The sequence below is a fragment of the Curcuma longa genome, chromosome 21, assembly GCF_044706935.1.
Source record: "Curcuma longa cultivar G26 ecotype Majalengka, Jawa Barat chromosome 21, ITB_CL_G26_1.1, whole genome shotgun sequence".
Taxonomy (NCBI): domain Eukaryota; kingdom Viridiplantae; phylum Streptophyta; class Magnoliopsida; order Zingiberales; family Zingiberaceae; genus Curcuma; species Curcuma longa.
Window position 1 is genome coordinate 131,837 of NC_133881.1, and position 18,040 is coordinate 149,876.

At 35.6% G+C, this 18,040-nt stretch overlaps 2 protein-coding genes across 2 annotated transcripts in view; one reads left to right on the plus strand and one right to left on the minus strand.

The window, feature by feature from the left end:
• Positions 1–1,998: 1,998 nt before the first annotated feature.
• On the minus strand, positions 1,999–3,270 carry LOC141815541 (putative WRKY transcription factor 43). The gene is made up of 2 exons (XM_074703490.1): positions 2,894–3,270; positions 1,999–2,263 (listed from the first exon to the last, which is right to left on the minus strand). Exons 1-2 carry the CDS (start codon positions 3,268–3,270, stop codon positions 2,086–2,088), a joined length of 555 nt encoding a protein of 184 aa, XP_074559591.1. The 3' UTR covers positions 1,999–2,085.
• Positions 3,271–6,120: 2,850 nt separating this feature from the next.
• Positions 6,121–18,040, plus strand: part of LOC141814431 (protein ANTAGONIST OF LIKE HETEROCHROMATIN PROTEIN 1-like) — a 15,988-nt gene continuing 4,068 nt past the window's right edge. The window contains exon 1 of the mRNA XM_074702394.1: positions 6,121–6,194. Within this exon, the coding sequence (XP_074558495.1) occupies positions 6,121–6,194 (74 nt within the window). The remainder of the gene's footprint in view (positions 6,195–18,040) is intronic.

The window sequence follows — 18,040 nt, forward strand, 5'->3', positions numbered from 1 at the left end:
TTATATGAGTATCATAAACATTCTCATAGTAACTATTAGTATAAATAGTTCTTAGACCTGAAGTCACTACGATTCCCTACATAAGGAGTTATGCCCCTTGATTAAGTAGGACTATTAAAATGCATGACCATGCTCAATAAGTCAATATGAGATATTGAGCTCATTTGGTTAAGTGAGTTTACTTAGAGATTAACAAACACAAAGATTGATAAGGAGATGGCACGGTCTATGTCTTGTAGATCAATCTAGATATCAAGGATAGAAAGATCAAGTTATACAAGATAATAAAAATAGAAAGGTTAGATCGTATCTCGACATTCTCATCACTTGGACAGCAATGATACATTGCTAGATGATCACATCTAAAATATTATTTTAGATATATTGCCAATGTTATGAGAACCTTTTGGGTCACACATAAAAAACATGTTGATTTAGAGATAAGTATATTTTAATTTGACTAAAATATGATGGACTCTAAGATTATAGGATTAACTCTAATCTCAGTTAGACTTAAATGAATTCAACTATTGGATTATTGGATTAAGTCTAATTCAAATTAGACTCAACTACTAAAGAGGATTAATGTCCATTACTAGAGATTAATAAAGTATTGATGAAAAAGATAGCAAAAGGCAAAAACCTTTTATATTCATTTGATGACTCTTTATATTTATTGAATGACTCTTTGTATTCATTGGATGACCTTTTGTATTAATTGGATGAATACAAAAGGTTAATTTTTTATATTTCGTGGATGATCATTCTAGTCTCCTCTTCTTTTACTCTTGGCAAAACCATCTAAGTTACAAGTACAACGAAGATGGTTCTTCTCCGAAGGTTAAGTTCGTGTGACGAACGACGGACGTATTTGTGTGGATACCAAAAAGGCCCGACCATTTGATTGTGCTGAGATCTACTGAATCAAGTTGCTGTTGGGATTGTTCCATTCACACAACAAAAGCAACAATTCAATCAAATATGTATACTATATTCACATGGATCTCTAAAGAGATTGATTTTATTTCACTATATTTATTTATTATTTTCGTAAAAGATACCTACAGTCGCCGCCCCTCTTCCTCTTGCCGCCACCGACCACCTTTGGTGGTGCCATCGACGTCCAAGAGAGCCAACCACCACCCCCTTCCTTCACCGACCAATCATCGCTTGGAGTGGAGTGGTTTCCAGTCATAGCCGACATCACACCAAGGAGCGCCGAACAACAAGGTGTTGTTCCAGCCAAGGGATCTTCTTCTGACGCCGCCTTAGCTATTGTTCCGACGAACAATTATTATTATCAGAACTCCCAGGCCATTAGCTTTGCTGCCCATTATGGCAACAAGTCTTTTGACCTCCAAAAGGAGACTTCATTGTCTCCGTTCAATTCGTTTCGTATCGTCGGATTACTTTGAGCCGTCGAATACCCGCAAATCAAACAGTCGGTCTTCTCTCGGATTGCTTTGTCTCTTTCTTTCAACTAGTATCAAAATGGAGATATGACACATGACTTAGTGAAGTCGTCTCACGAAGATCTCAGCGTAGATACAAATAAAGATAATTTTTTATGAAAGTTGCTAGTTGATGTCGTTTTCGCTTCATGTCATCCAACAGATATAATTTATTTATGTTATTTATTTATATAATTATGTCTGTGTACATATGTATCCTTGTGTGTATTTGATGCATGGGCATATTGTAATAATTGATATTATTATATTTTTATTATTTATTTATTGAAATAAAATTTAAAATGAGTATGGAGATACCCAACACCTTCCTCGTGAAGAAAGGAGAAAATTTTTTGAAAGCATTCTTCTCTCAAGAAAACTTGCAAAACTGCGTGTACCAATATTGTATGTTTCATTGTCTTTCATGACGATCATTTTCTTATGTGTGTAACTCATGCAATTTACACTCTTTGTATTGTAACTGATGCAAAATAACAAAGTTTGTGATGCCATAAAATATATTAATATTTGGCGAATTATTCTTAATTGTGAAGTACCCATCTTAAGCTAGCTAGCCCGTCCTTTACAGAGATTTGCCACCATTTCTTCATCAAGCAAATTAGAACAACAAAGCTCAAAAGTTGGCGTATATTTGCATTTGATTGAGGATGTCTTCAAAGTTGTCGTTTGGCTTCTCGATTGGGTGAGTATGAGTTCCCTCGTATGTCGTCACCACAATGTTTTCATCCCTCGACAATCGTTGTACTTGCTTCTTTACATTGCAATCTTGATGTGTACATCGATAATAGCTTCTGTAGAAATTCAAGCTACTAATTATCAAACAATTATCTATTATGTAAAATGGCATGAAAAAAATGCTCAAGGCTGTAAAGGAAAGGATGGATGTAATCTTAGTTTACAAAGATATATAGAAGATAACTTGTTTGAACATTGACTTGATGTATATTTTTCCACATAATAAAACCTTGTGTTCCATTAATTAGTCATGTTTATCGATCAAGAATACCATTCCTTGATGTTAATTAACTACCCAAAACCTAATCGGAGTCCTTGTTCATGTCATCTAGAAAAAGTGATCCAGTGAAGCGATCATCGACTGAAATTAAAGTAGTTGAAACATCATGCATGCTAATTCATTTTACAAAACACACAAATCTTCTCACAAATAAAATGAAAAATTAGGGCATCAACAGATGACATCACCTTTTCTTTCCTTTAGAGGTCTATCTATGTATATATTATATACAGGTGTGATCCCTTGAAGTCTGTTTGAGATAATAAATCGCTTGCAAATTAATTAAAAGACGTTCAAAAAAAATACTATAATAACACTGAGTGCCTCATTGATGCAATGGATAAATTCGGAGAGCTTGAAAGAAGTTAAATAGGGAGGTTGAACAAAGAGGCAACAATATATATACCTAGGAAACTTGTTGTTCTTGACTGCCTTCTGCCCGTACTTCCTCCATCGATAGCCATCGTCGAGTATGTCAACTTGGCTTCGAGTTTGGAAGGCGTGACGCGGCCTCCTCATCTTCTTCTCTCGCTTGATCTTCCCTTTCTTTTGTCCCATATCAGAGGGGTCACTGATTGGCTTGTGATCAACTTCACTGCCATGATCCCCTTGGGGTGAGCCTGAGACCTTGCTTAGGTCGTCCTTGTTGCCACTGCCAAACCCATGTGTAGTGACAATATTAATCAAGTTGGACTGTAAATGGGAGGGATATTGAACGAACGAAATCGAAGAAGAAGAAGAGGAGGAGTGATGTGTGGGAAACAGAATTGGATAGCTCTCCATATTCCAGTGCAAAACTGAATCTACTTGCAGGAATCTATCAATTAAGATGGGGAGAGAGAGGAAGAACAATTGGGGGAGAGTGGTATTAAGGAATATGGGAAATTTATACGGCGGCTGTGGGTGACAGATCGAGCAGATCATGGACGTAGCTAGGAAAGGTGTGATTAAACTTTGTATCTGCTTTAATGGAGTCGTAAACGGCACGTAAATTTTCACGTTACCGTATTGGACGATGGAGGAGACAGCTCTACCTTTAGTTAGTTATGCACCACGTGGAGCCCGGCGGCTGCGATCTTGTAATGCATGTGGTTTAAGTCTAAGCTCCGGCTTGCACGTGCATGGACCATGCATATTGAAATTCCACGACCAAACACCGGAGAACAGTGTGGTTAATTGTCTGTAGGTTTATTGACATATATATTAGATTTTGTTTTCGTCTTGAATATTGGATCTTTCATTCCGAGAAGACGTACTTGCTGAGCTAATTGAGTAATTAGGAGTGGCCTTTGGTTAATAATATATACATGGGAGGAAAAAATAAAAAACATTTTTTTTGTCAAAATGTCAAAGAGATATTTTTTCAAACGTCAAAATGACACCTCGATCGAAGTTTAACTCAAATTAAGGGGGTGTATTCTCACTCACTCATTTAAAAAACTTAGAACAATTTATTGTGTGTACCTACCTATATAATATTTTTGATAAAATAATACACGAGTTATAATTTTTTTTTAAATAAAAAATAATTAAAATAATTGCATGATCAATTCCTACTTAAATTTTAATATATGAATATATATATATATATCCATTTTAAATTTGACTAAAAATAAGCATATACTTTAATTTCAATGATCTCATAGAGTACATTTGTCTATTTAAATTTAAAATTTGAATAGAATATAATCAAGTAACAATTTTAACAAAAATAATTATATGACCATTTTGACCAAAATTATCATATTTTTTATTTGCTTTTCACTTCTTTTTTGAAAAATTTAATTTGCTCTTAAACTTACAAATTTTATAAAAACTTTAATCTCTATTATTTAACAAAATCATTTTGTGAATTTTTATAATTTTTTAATTTTTATAATTTATGTGTAGATTTGTAAAAAAATTTATAGTAGAATTCATATTCCTTTACCTATATATATATATATATATATATATATATATATATAGATTTGATATACTACGCGCCTGTGCTGCGCGACTCCGTGCGCGACGCGCTGACGTGGCTGGCGACTTCCACCGTGGAGAAGAAGATCGGATTCCCGCCCGAGGCCAAAATTTTGACTTTCCCTTTTCTCCCCGCCTCAACCCAAGCTTTCCTCTGCCTCGCCGTCCTCTCCACGAGCTTCCGATCGAGTACCCAAATCGCCTCCACACCGGCGGCGAGCGATTTGCGTTTTTGTTCGACAGTGCGCGGCCGGACTTCCCAAAATCGCGACCGGAGCCATCGCGGGCGCACTTCGGCCCCCTCCCGAAGCCATCGCGGCCGCAATCGCTCCTCTCGCCTGTCACTTTGCTCCCCGTCGCGCACAGACCCGGACTTCCCGAAATCGTGAGGCTTGTTCCCAATCCTCTCCCTCGTCGATCCGGCGTCCTCCCCCTAATACACGACCGTCGTCGCCCTGCGCCCTGCTCGCCCCTGGTCCACTCCGCCCCTACTAGGCAAGCATTGATTATTTAAATTAAGCCTTAAGTCAATTGTCTATATTGCCTATGATTAAAAATGTTGTAGTCCAACATCAATATAACATATGATATGTGTTGATTTCAATTGTTCCCTTGATATAAATAATGTTGCTGCTTCTAGTCTGTTCAACAGTAAATTGTGAGGAACTATAAAAATATTTTGACTGTTTTGTTATCTTGTCTTGTTTATGTATATTTTACTTAGGATATTTATATTACTATATGGTAATATGCAGACTTACGAAATCATCTGAATTTGATATTTTCCAACAATGGGAGCAAATGATAGTAATGATCATGTATTTATTCCCCAAGTTAGTGATGATCGAAAGCCAAAAATTGGGATGGAATTCACATCGATAGATGATGCATTTTCTTGTTATAACCAATATGCGCGTGAGGCCGGATTTAGTGCAAGGATATATAGTAGCAAGAAAAATAAGCTGACAAATGAAGTTATTTGGAAAACTTTTGTATGTTTTAAACAAGGACATACTGATGATCAACGGAATAAACAGACAAAATGTGATCAACAAAAAAGGGAAAGAGTACGTGGCGATGTTAGAACAGGATATAAGTCAAAGTTTTCAATTGTAAAGAATCAAACTGGATAAAGTTAAACCATTAGCTTCAGATGCCTAGGATGGATTGATACTTCAGCATCAATGAACTCATCTTCGGACACTTTGATTCCAGAGAACTGAATATCTTCATCTAGATCCTTGGAGATCTTTTGTCTAGAGATATATGTCCGACTTGAATGTGAACCCTATAAGAACAAATCATTTCATAAGGCAAATGAAGAAGGTAAATGCTTTGTTGGTATACACTAGTCTCATATTTACACAAATTTCACTACCAAATGTTAATTAATTAGCAACTGACTAAATATAGATGCATAAAACCAGAATGTACTATGAGATATCCAACAATTGAACTTTCGTTGACCATATAGATGATAGAAAATCTTCGTCTTCAGAATATATCATGGCGATTTGTTGTCTTCAACAAGTAGTCCACTGTATCTTCCTCAAAGTCCAACCAGCAACAAGTAAACCCTAAACCCTAATGATGTAAGTGAGGAGAAGACCTTCATTAATCCACAAGTCGACGCAGGATCTCGACCCTCAGTCGCGCTTTCCTCGCGCAATGCAGAGAGGATCACTGGAGGGCCTAGTCGCCTGCGGCCGCGATGGACCTGCGACGCCGGCCGCGGAGGCAGAGTTGGCAAAGGAGGGTCGACGCCGGCCGCGATGGAGAGAGTATCCTCGGTCGGCCTCGTCGGTCAGCGTCGTCGCTCCAGACGGCTGCTAGGGTTTGAGGGACACCGAAGGGCCGAGCCGGCTGCGCCCGCGATGGAGATGCGACGCCGGGCGCGGCCGCGGAGTTGCCAAAGGAGGGTCGACGCCGGCAGCGATGGAGACAGGATCGTCGGTCGCCGTCGTCGCTCGAGACGCCTGCTAGGGTTTGAGGGACGGGCGGCGTGCAGGAGGCCCGACGGTGACGGGGAAACAAATTCCGCACCCCAGAAAGGCGCGGAGCAGAAAGGCCGATTTAGGGATCTCAGAATCGCCGTGGAGAGCAGACGAGGGTGAGGGAAGCGGCGCGATTTTGAGATTTGGCCGCGCGATTTGGGAGAGGCGGGATTTTGTAGGGTTTTCCTTCGTTTCGGCGGCCACACGGTGGACGATGCACAGTGAAACTCCTCGCCACGTCAGATGTCGCGCACGGAGTCACACAGCACAGGCGCGCTGGATATCATATATATATATATATATATATATATATATGTATTTAATATATATATGTTAAGTTGTATAGTAACTTGACAAGACATAAATGGAGCTCATAGAGCTCAAGAATCGATGAGGTCAAATGTCGATGATTACTTAAAGTGGTCAAGCTAGCAACATGATCAATGACTTGAAGATTAATGGAGTTCAAAGTATTGGCGCAGGCAACACCGATAATCCCATTTATATTTTGATATTTAATAAAAGGTTTAAAGTTAGTTATTATGATATGGGAGTTAAGTGTGCAGGTCACTTAACATGAAAAGTCATAATGGGTCAGGAGGACTTGATATTAGGCATCAGAAGTTCTAGTGGGTCAGGATGACCAGATACTAGATAGTGAAGTCTTAGTGGATCAAAAGAATCAAACATCAGGTAAAAGATCAAATAAGTTAATCTGGCAAAACATTTGATGGATTAGCTGGACCATACATCAAATAAATGAGGAAGTTCTAGTGAGTCAATCGGATACTAAACAATGAAAGTTCAAACACGTCAGTTGGATCAAATATTTTATAGGTAAGTTACTGTAAGTCCTTAAGAGACCTTTCAGAAAGAAAGGTAGTGAGGACATATTACAATTGGGACAAAGTACTTAGGTGATGGACCAACTTAGAAACCAACTCGGAGTTTTAAGTTGAGATCAGATAGTCTAACTGTTAGAATAATTTATAGTTTATGATGAACTATCAAATATCTATTTATAGTTTGTGATTAACTATCAGATGAACCATCTAGAATCCATAATTCTAGAGCTGATCAATATGTTTAAGATACTGGAGTCATCTGTTAAGAAAGAATAGAAAGTTATGATGTCGTTTGACACTTCGAAGAAAGGTTCTAAGAAGAGAAAGTCAAAAGATCAAGCTAAGAGAAAATAAACTAAGAAAGAATAACTGACACCAAAGGGACCATGTCACCATTATGGCAAGACAGGACACTGGCGAAAAAACTGTATGATTTATCTTGAATATGTGAAGAAAAAGGCATCTGATGCTTCATCTCCTTTAAGTATTTTCATTATTGAATGTCATACTATTTCCTCTGACGCTTGGGTATTGAATATTGGGTGTGACTCACATATATGTAATGACATATAGGAGCTAAAGAATGGTAGAAGACTGATCAAGAAAAATTCAAATTTATAAGTTAGCAATGGAGTAAAGGTTTCGACCAAAGTTATAGGAACTTATTTATTGAAACTCCTTAGTAGACTTGTTTTGGAACTGGATAATTATTATTATGTTCCTTCTTTAATAAAAACTATTATTTTTATTTCTTGTTTAAATAGAAAAGGCTTCTATTTAACTTTTAATAACAATTATTATTATATAACTTTGAATGATGTTCTTTATGGAACTGGAATATTATAGTATCTACGTGTTAGATATATCTAATGACGTATTCAATATCAAAAAGAGCAATAAGCATGCTCAAAGAGACGATCAATTAACATCCTACATGTGGCATTGTCGTCTTGGCAATATAAGTAAGAACCACATGTCAAAATTACATAAGTGTGGAATTTTAAAATTATTTGAATTAGATTCATTTGATACAGGTGATTCATGCTTAAAAGGTAAAATGACTAAGTTACCTTTTAAGGAAAAAGGTAAACGGGAGAATGACACATTGGACCTTATACATACCAATGTATGTGGACACTATAGGATCATTGGGGCACGCTAAAGGAGGGTGCATAGCAGGGTGCTTCTCGTTCATTTATTTTCATTCATTCTCATTCATTCATACTATCAAAGAACTTAGCTACAGAATAAGTAAATAAACAGGAGACTCGCTGATTTACTTAGTTTAAAATCCGCTAGGGTTAGTACGTCCAAGACCTATGTACAGGAGGCGCCCGTCCACTAGTGATTTCCTTTTTGAACCTTGTTCGGAGGTGAAGAAATCTGTCTTACAGTCCAATCAATAATAAATGAGAAACAAATGTAAGACTTAAGAAAAGTAAATCAAACGCGTGTAGTAGCTGATCCGGAAGTCTTGTGCACTACACACTCCTCCTAGAACATCCCCGGTTGCATGAGCCTGATTCCGTTCGCATTCCGCAGCACCGCAGGATGAAGAATAAGGCGTAGAATTGTTGTCCTGGTGCTCCATGCTGAGGCTCCTTATAAAGACCTTTCCAGGTGCTTGTATTCTTATTTGGGCTCCTGGATAAGATCTAATCTGATCCGATCTCCTCGATCTTATCCGAGCTAATTCTTCTGGATCTAGATGCTTGGAACACATAGGGGCGCCTGGACTGTCAAGACGCCTAGAATAACATCTGGGCGCCTGGATCCAATCAAATCAGATTTGACTTAAGTTGACCACGGGCTTAGTTCGGCTACTTCTGTTTGCTCCACTTATGCTTCCTCCATCTTGCTTCCAGCTCCTGGTCCCTATAAGATTAGCATACAAACAAACAAGCAACCTAAGTCTACCTGTAGTCTATCTGACCTACTAGGCTTACCTAAGTCTTTCCTTGTAGGTCTAACCTATTAGATTACTCATGTCTAACTTTCCGTTAGGACTAATCACTTCTATAGGTCGACTTACCACCTGCAAAACATCTAATTTGGACTTTCCCTTTGTCTAACCTCCAGTTAGGATTAGTCACTTCTATAGATAGACTTCTCACCTGCCAAACATCTCACTGATGTCCGCTAGGAGGGTCTCGATCTGTGCCGATTTGATCAGAATGTCGTCCACATATACCTCGACGTTACGGCCAATTTAAAATAAAATCAAATTTGAACTTGAAAGTTTTAAAGGACAAATTTTAATTTGAAAGTTCATAATTCTCTCCCCGTTAACATAATCCTCCCCCTTAATGTTAACACTATATTTGTTTGTACTTAACCTTGATTTTTTGTCCCCTTTTGAGATACATCAAAAAGTAAGTGTTACATAATTTTGAAACTAAGTGTAATCTGAAGAACTTCTAATGATAGGCATTAGTAAATAAAAAGATCCTAGAGTCTAAGCATGCATGATAAAAAATGACTAATTTTGGAAAATATAATATTTAAAAATAAATCATCTATTTGTCCTTGTTTAAAATGTCTAACTTTTATTACCAACTGACTATTAGAAGATAACAATTTTCACTAAGTTAGTTAGGTTAAGTGCAAGTTTTCAACTAGTCATTTACTATGAAGGATCACTTAATCAATATTAATTTATATATTTAGTTCAGATTTATGATGATGTACTAACATAAGCATCTAAAATTCAAGCTTAACCCTAAACATCCCACACTATTCTAAATGTCTTAGTACACAAGCTAGGTAATCCTAGTGTGCTTGTAAGATGTTAGCTGTCTAAATCTATAGGTTCATAATTTTTATAGTAAGACCTAGACTAAGTCCAAATTTTAAATAATTTTGAAAATGATAGACCTAGGATTTGAAAAGTGTAAGTTTTGAAACATGGGTTTTGAAAATCATAAGTTTTAAAGAAAACATATATTTTTGAAAAAAAAAAATGTACTCTATTGAGCACATTCTTAAATATCTTCTGAGTGTACTAAAATTAATTTTAGGTAAGGGTTTAGTAAAGATGTCTGTTAGGTTTGATTTAGACTTACGTTAAGTACAATATCACCCCTAGCTATATATCCCTAACAAAGTGGTATTTTACTTCTATGTATTTAGTTTTGGAATGATGTATGAGATTTTTTATTAAATTGATTAAACTTATGCTATCAATTAATACTTTAGTATTTTGGTAACTTAATTGAAAATCCTTTAGTGTATGTATCATCCATAGTAGTTAAGCTACACATTCCCCCATTGTTATGTACTCTGCTTTAGTAGTGGATAAGGTAACACAGTGTTGCTTTCTTTTACACCAATTAACTAGACATTGATCGAACAGTTGGCAACTACCACTTGTACTCTTTCTATCTAGTTTATACCTAGCATAGTCTGAGTTAGATTATCCCATTAAGTCAAAGGTGTTTGTTCTTGGGTACCAAATTTCTACATTTATTGTACCTTTAATATATCTAAATATTCTTTTTACTAGTGTTAAGTGTTATTCAATTGCATATGATTGATACCTAGCACACATTCCAACTACAAATAAGATATCAGGACAACTTGTAGTTAAGTATAATAGGCTACCTATTACACTCCTATAATATTTTAAGTCAACTGATTTTTCTTCTAGATCATTATCAATTTTTATAGTCGTTTCCATAGGTGTATTAATTTACTTATAATTTTTCATTCTAAATTTCTTAATTAATTCCTTAGCATATTTATTTTAAAAAATATAGTTGTCATCTTTGGTTTGTTTTATTTGTAAGCCTAAGAAGAAAGTTAGTTTACCTACTAGACTCATTTCAAACTCATTTTCTATTAAAGTAATAAATTTTTTAAAGAATTTTGACTTTGTTGAACCAAAGATTATATCATTTACATAGATTTGGGCTATAAAGATATCTTTCTCTAGGGTTTTAACAAATAAGATTGAGCCAATTTGCCCTTGGTTAAACTCTTTAGATATTAAGTAGTTTGACAATCTTTCATACCAAGCCTTCGGTGTTTGTTTTAATCTATATAAGACTTTCTTTAATCTAATGACATGGTTGGGGTGGTCTAGATCCCCAAATCCAGATGGTTGACTTATATAGATTTCTTTCTTAATGAAACTGTTAAGAAATGTGAATTTTATATTCATTTGATATAACTTGAATCCTTTATATGTTGCATAGGCTAGCAATATCCTAATGGACTCAAGTCTAGCTACAAGTGCATAAGTTTCATTATAGTATAGTCCTTTGATAGCTCCAGCAAGTATATGAGTGTCGTCAAGTAATAAAAGTATCAAATCCACAGGGACCGTGGAATTAATCACTAGATCGGCACAAAAAGAGTTACAAACGAGTTGATTTTTTGTGTCAGAGCAAGAAAGAGGAAAAACAAAAGGACCTAATCCTCGAACAAAAGGGATCAACTATATGACAAGTATGGGAAACGACCCTAGAATTTTGGATTCCTTGAGACTATGGGTGATGGTATTTGTGGACACTTTGTTATTTCTCAATGTTTATATGTATGTAGGGATCCTAACCAAGCTACCCAATTAGACCTTGTAAGGCTTCATCGGAATTAAACATGATCTTCTAATGTTATGATTACTAGTTCGAGATGATACCTAGATAGCCCGGTTCTAATAGCTCTCCCACTGTTATCGGGCGCCCCGACAATACTACTGGTATCCTACCCCTGTCACCGAGTACCCAATTAAGAACCTCTCTGTAATAGTCAATAACTATTAGTTATCCCTCATGAGAATTTGTTACAGCTCAAAGATATCTTCAGAAAGTCCAGTTAAAGGTTCACCTCCTATCACAAGGCACCCTGGTCATACGATCCTAAGATTTCCTATGAACAGTAATTCAATCCCATCAATATGAAATCACTTCTTCAAAATATCAAAAATACGTACGAGAAACAATTCCATAAAACATAGTATAAGCATGTCATAGAAGATAACAAAGAAATCCATCAAGTACAATCATCCGTTACATCCCAATTCCTCCTACATCCTAGAGTCAAAGAGATCTACTCCATGACGGAGGGGATACAATTCAAGAAAGAAGAAGAAGAGTTCATCTTAGTTCCTAAATCCTAGAAAGACAGGAAAAAAGGACTTATCGGTGTGTGCAGTTCTTCCCTGAATTGAGATCTCCTCGTCGGTGGTGGATGGAAATGGCGAAATAGCCTCTGGAAGATGGACGTGATGGCGGATTCCCCTCCAAAACTTGGTTACGAAGCCTTCTTATTGTCCTCTCGGACCGGCCCCCCCCCCAAAAGGGTTCTAAAAGAATGTTTATATAGGCTTCAAAAGGAGACATGGCCGTGTTCCGTTAGCACGCCCGCAAAGATCGGGGAGGCATGGCCGTGTCTCACGGCGCAGCCAGAAAGATAGGGCGAAATTTATGCTGACACGGTCGTGTTTGGTGGAACGGCATGGCCATGTCTTGCGGAACGGCCGAAAAACTCGGTGCTGACTCATTGCTGGCACGACTAGAGGAAGCAGAGCTTCTGTGTGGAAGGCACGGCCAGAGAAAGCAGGGCTTCTGTGTGGAAGGCACGACTCCTTCTTGGTTTGCGTTGTTCTTCATTCATTTCTGCCTCGTTTCATGCTGATTCCATCTTGCAAATGCAAAAATACGAGAGCAGACCTCCGAACTAGGAAATAGAGAAAATGTGCCAAGTGCATGGATAAAGAATGCGATAAACATAGAGCATCGACATGAAAATGCATAAAGATGTGCAATAAAAGTAGTAAAAATGTATGCATACCCTACGCTCATCATCCTTCTACTTGGCTAAATTCTTTAGGTACTAGTTTGACTTTATTTCTAATAATTTCACCTTTATCATCTAATTTGTTCCTAAAGACCTATTTGGTGTCAATAATTGATTTATCTTTTGGCATAGGTACTAAGTCTCATACTTGATTTCTTTCAAACTGGGTTAATTCTTCTTGCATCGCTATAATCCAATCAAGGTCAGGTTGGGCTTCTTCTATGATTTTAGGTTCAATTTTTAATATTTGACCTATTTGACTTAAGTTTCTATAAGATGATCGAGTTTGAACTCCTAGATTTGAATCACCCAAAATCGATTGGGTGATTAGATATTAATTTGGGTGCTCATGTGGTAGTAGCAACACTTGGTTCTTCTAGTTCAGCCATATTTGATTTAGGTCTGGATTCATCATTTTCTAGATTTGTGATATTTTGTTCAATATTTATATTTTGATTAGGTTGGTCAAAATTATTTTCTTCATCAAATATAATGTTTGTTGTTTCTTCAATTTTTAGGGTATTCTTGTTATAGACTCTATAAGCTCTACTAGTTGAGGAATATCCTAGAAAAGTTTCATTTAATGTTTTAGATGTAAATTTTCTAAGTAGTCTTTTGTGTTTAATATATGTACTTTACATCCAAAATTTTCTAAGTATTTTAGGTTGGGTATCTTATTATAATAGATTTTATAGGAGGTTTTATTATGAAGTTTATTAATTATTATTCTATTTTGAATATAGCAAGCTATGCTTATTGTCTCAGTCCAAAATTGATTAAATAGAATATATTCTTTTAACATTGCCCTATCTGTTTCTTATAGGGTTCTATTTTTTCTTTCCACTAATAAATTTTGTTGAGGGGTTCAAAGACATGAAAATTCATGGTGGTCACTGTTATTTTGACACAATTCAATAAATTTATTATTTTTGAATTTTCCACCATGATCACTTTTATTCTTTTAATTTTTACATTTTTTCATTTTCTATTAATTTACGTAGATTAGTAAAGTTTTCAAATGTTTTATCTTTAGTTTTTTAAAATTTTACCTAGGTAAATCTCGAGCAATTATCAATTATTGCTAAGTAGTATTAATTTTCACTTAGTGACTTAGCCCCGTGTGAATCGAACAGGTCTAAGTATAGAAGTTCCAGTATTGAGATAGTTTGATTCAAATTAGTCGATTTGTGAATTGATTTGATTTGTTTTCCTTATTGACAAGCATTATAGATTGTACTTTCTAGGGTTACTAATTTTGGTAGACCTCTAACCAAACCATTTTGACTCATTTTTGAAATGAGTCTTAGGTGAGTGTGACTAGTCTCCTATATCACAACTTAATTTTCTCTTGCTATGTCAGTAGACACTTAGTTGAGGAGTTTAGTAGATTAATGGTGTAGATGTTATTTCTCCTAATTCCCTTAAGTGTTATTTTAGGATTTACAATATTTTTAATTAAACATTCAAAATTTGAAAAGGTTACTAAATAACCAGCATCATACAATTGACTAATACTAAGAAGATTAAATTCAAATTTATCAACTAAAAGAACTTTATGAATAATGAAGTTAGAACTTAGTTCAATATTACTTGTTCTAATTATCTTAAATTTTTTATTATTATCAAATGTGACTGATCCTAGGTTCTTGATTTTCAATTTGGTGAATTTCAATATATATCCAGTCATGTGCCTAGAGCATCCACTATTCAACATCCATTGATCCAAACCTTTGTGTCCTTACATATAATATATTTGATTTGGATCCAACTTGTATTTGGATTTTAAGATAGATTGATTTTCATTTCTTTTTTTCTATCTCATCCATTCTAGATTGTCAAACATGTTAGTCCTATAGGTTTAATTGTGAGATGATTTATCAATTTTATCTTTATTAATCTTAATTGTGACCTTAGAATTTTACCTGATCTTGTGTTAGATTCAGGTTTATCAGTCAATTAGTTAAATGCACATTTCAAAAATTGGCTTTCAGGTTATGGTGAGGCAGGGGCCTTCTTGGTTATCATAGCAATGACTAGTTCCTAGACAAAGCTTTTTTAAACACTATAAGGATGTTTATGATACTCATATAATGATTCATAAAATATTCTCATGGCTGGTCAATTCAGTATATATTTTTTAATATATACACATGTGTCAACTTGATATCTTATATCCATGACTTGGGAGATTAAGTCATCAATTAACCTACATACTAGTCTCAACGCATTAATATTACCTTGTATATTAAAACTTGACTAGGAATAGTTAAGAGTAGTATTCTATATATATGTACAACCTTCCACTATTAATTTAACCAATTGATATGCTGTAAACTAGAATCTACCATCCTAGGACATTATTATACTTATTCATCTGACATAAATCTGAAGTAAATATAATAACCATAAATTTTATCTTTTATCAATGAAATATAATACAAAAGTTTCTTTGTCAATCATCTCATAATTGGCTCTAAGGGCCAACACTAACAGCAGGAAGTCTAGGCGGGTTAGTAGACCGGATGTCTAGCGGGTCAATGGGTCAGCGAGGATTGAACATCGGAGGGAAGTCCTGGGGGCCGAGAATCGGATGCTGAGCAAAAGTCCAACTATATCTAGAGGATTAGATGGTTGGCAGAGGTAATTTCTCCTAAGAGGAGTAGGTGAGGACGCGCTCCCTTGAAGGGAACAGTAGGCGTCGATCTGACCTATTATTTCAATGAAAAACTAAAAGTTAAGACCAAATAGTTGGTAAACTGTCAATTTTCTGTTATATATGTTTTGGACTAATTCTGTGATGCAGAAAATTGAAGGGACCAAAACTTCGAGTTCCGAGTGCCCATATTAGATCTGGGCTACCGGACAGGCCAAACACCCAGAAGGGATCCAAGCACCCAGATGTCAGCTAATTGGGCCAACGAGATGGATGAGGTGGCGAGCCAGGAGTGGTTGAGACACCTCAACTTCTAGACACCCAAAAAGCTCTAGGCGCTCGGAGATGGATAAAGCCTGGCGGAGTCAAAACTGATCCGGTAACCTCCATGTCAACATTCCAGGCGCCTAGAAGGGATATAGGTGCCCGGAGATGCTAAGTCAGCATCGAGAGCGGATTAACGAGATAACGTGGACGCGCTCGAAAGGAGTTCTAGGCGCTAGGATCAACCTATAAAAGCAACTACGAGGGGAAACCCTAAGGCAGCCATTTTACGTTACCTTGACGTCCATTCTACGTGCAACTGAAGCACCCGAGATGCTATTGTAATGTTGAAAAGTTGCACCGACACACAATCTTCCTATCTATATCGTTGATAAATTTTGTTATTTATTTTCGTCTATATTTTGTAATTAACTTATTGAGACGATAAAGGTTTACCGATACTACATCATGTAAAAGTATGACTCTTTCTCGAAAGAGAAAGAGTTTTATAGTGGATTGTCTAATGTAAATGATTAAGGATCGTAGACCTTGGAGTAGCAATTAGTGGCTATGAACCAAGTAAAATAAACGTGTCAAGTTTGTGTGTGATTATATCTTCCGCTATGTTATATTTACTCGATTTACGAAGTTTTACGAAAATGTGAAAAAATAATAAATGTGCTATTCATCCCCTTCTAGCGCTTACCTTCGATCCTATAGGTTTCTCCACCTTTAATTTTTGTTTGAGAAGGAAAAAATTTAGTAGAAGAGGATAGTGAGGAGTGGACTCTTAGATTAGTCGTCTCAAGAAGATGGATACCAAGCAAAATTAATATAGTAGCTTGGTCGTGTTGTGGTGTGTCTTCGTTTTAAGTTTTCGCTATAAAATCTTAATAACGAAGCGAATTTGAGCTATTTAACTCTCTTCTAACTTGTAAGATCCTAACATAATTAAGAAGATGAAAGTTTGAATTCCACTAAAGGTAAATGTTTTCAATATACATAAATTGTACTTCAAAGAGGAAGACTCTCTACGAAGTCTCTTAAGATACTTTTGACCCAAAAAAATAAGAGGAAAAGATATTTTAATATATCTTATTTCATTGTATGTCTTCATATTATCTTTCTAGATAATTCTTAGTCATCGATAACACTTAGTCAGACATGTTTTCAATATCGAAGAATTGTATTTGAAACTATTAAGAGTGACACGGACACTTGTACTGTCAAAGAACAATAAAATTGTTGTGATAGTGATTTAATCTATTTGCTCATAGTATGAGTGTTCAACCATTGGAGAAGCCATTTGGAGCTTATTTGTAAATTTTCTTTTCCTAAATCCTAATATATATTTTTATTTTTTCTCAAAGGGACAAAATATTTTCTAATGTAAAAGATAATGGACACATTTTTTTGTTAATTTTCACCATGAAATAGCTATTCATATTATATTAGATATAATCTGAACTATTATTTTTTAATAAGAGTTACATAGACGTGAAACTATTTCCTATTTAATGACAATTTGAAGGTTAAATTATTTCTGATAGTGTCATTATGCAAATTTAAGCCTCTCCCATTTTATTTAAAAGGAGTTATCGGTGTCCCCTCAACTTCAATAAAAATAAATTCCTTTAAAAAAATTCCAGCCAAATAATTGATTAAAAATAAGTAAATAAACATGACAAAGAAGTATAGAAAGACTAATGACTACCATAGCAATAAGCCAAAACCCTTTTTTTTGTGTGTGAAAAATAATGGATTCGGAAATATGGCACTATTTTCTTGTTCTAGAGGCAGACAAATTAGACTTGTGAGTTGCATCTCAATTGGAATTCCAACCCTAGTTTTTAATTTCCTTACTCGTCACCATCTAAATTAAAAGCTTGGCCATGACTTGTCAAGATAAGCACAAATTTATTAGCTTCTCTTTTTCAATGTTAGGGTAAGACTTGGAACGTTTACTTCGATGATGAAGTGATACGAAAATTTATAGTATGTTTAGTGCACGAGAAGAAATATACAATCAATATAAT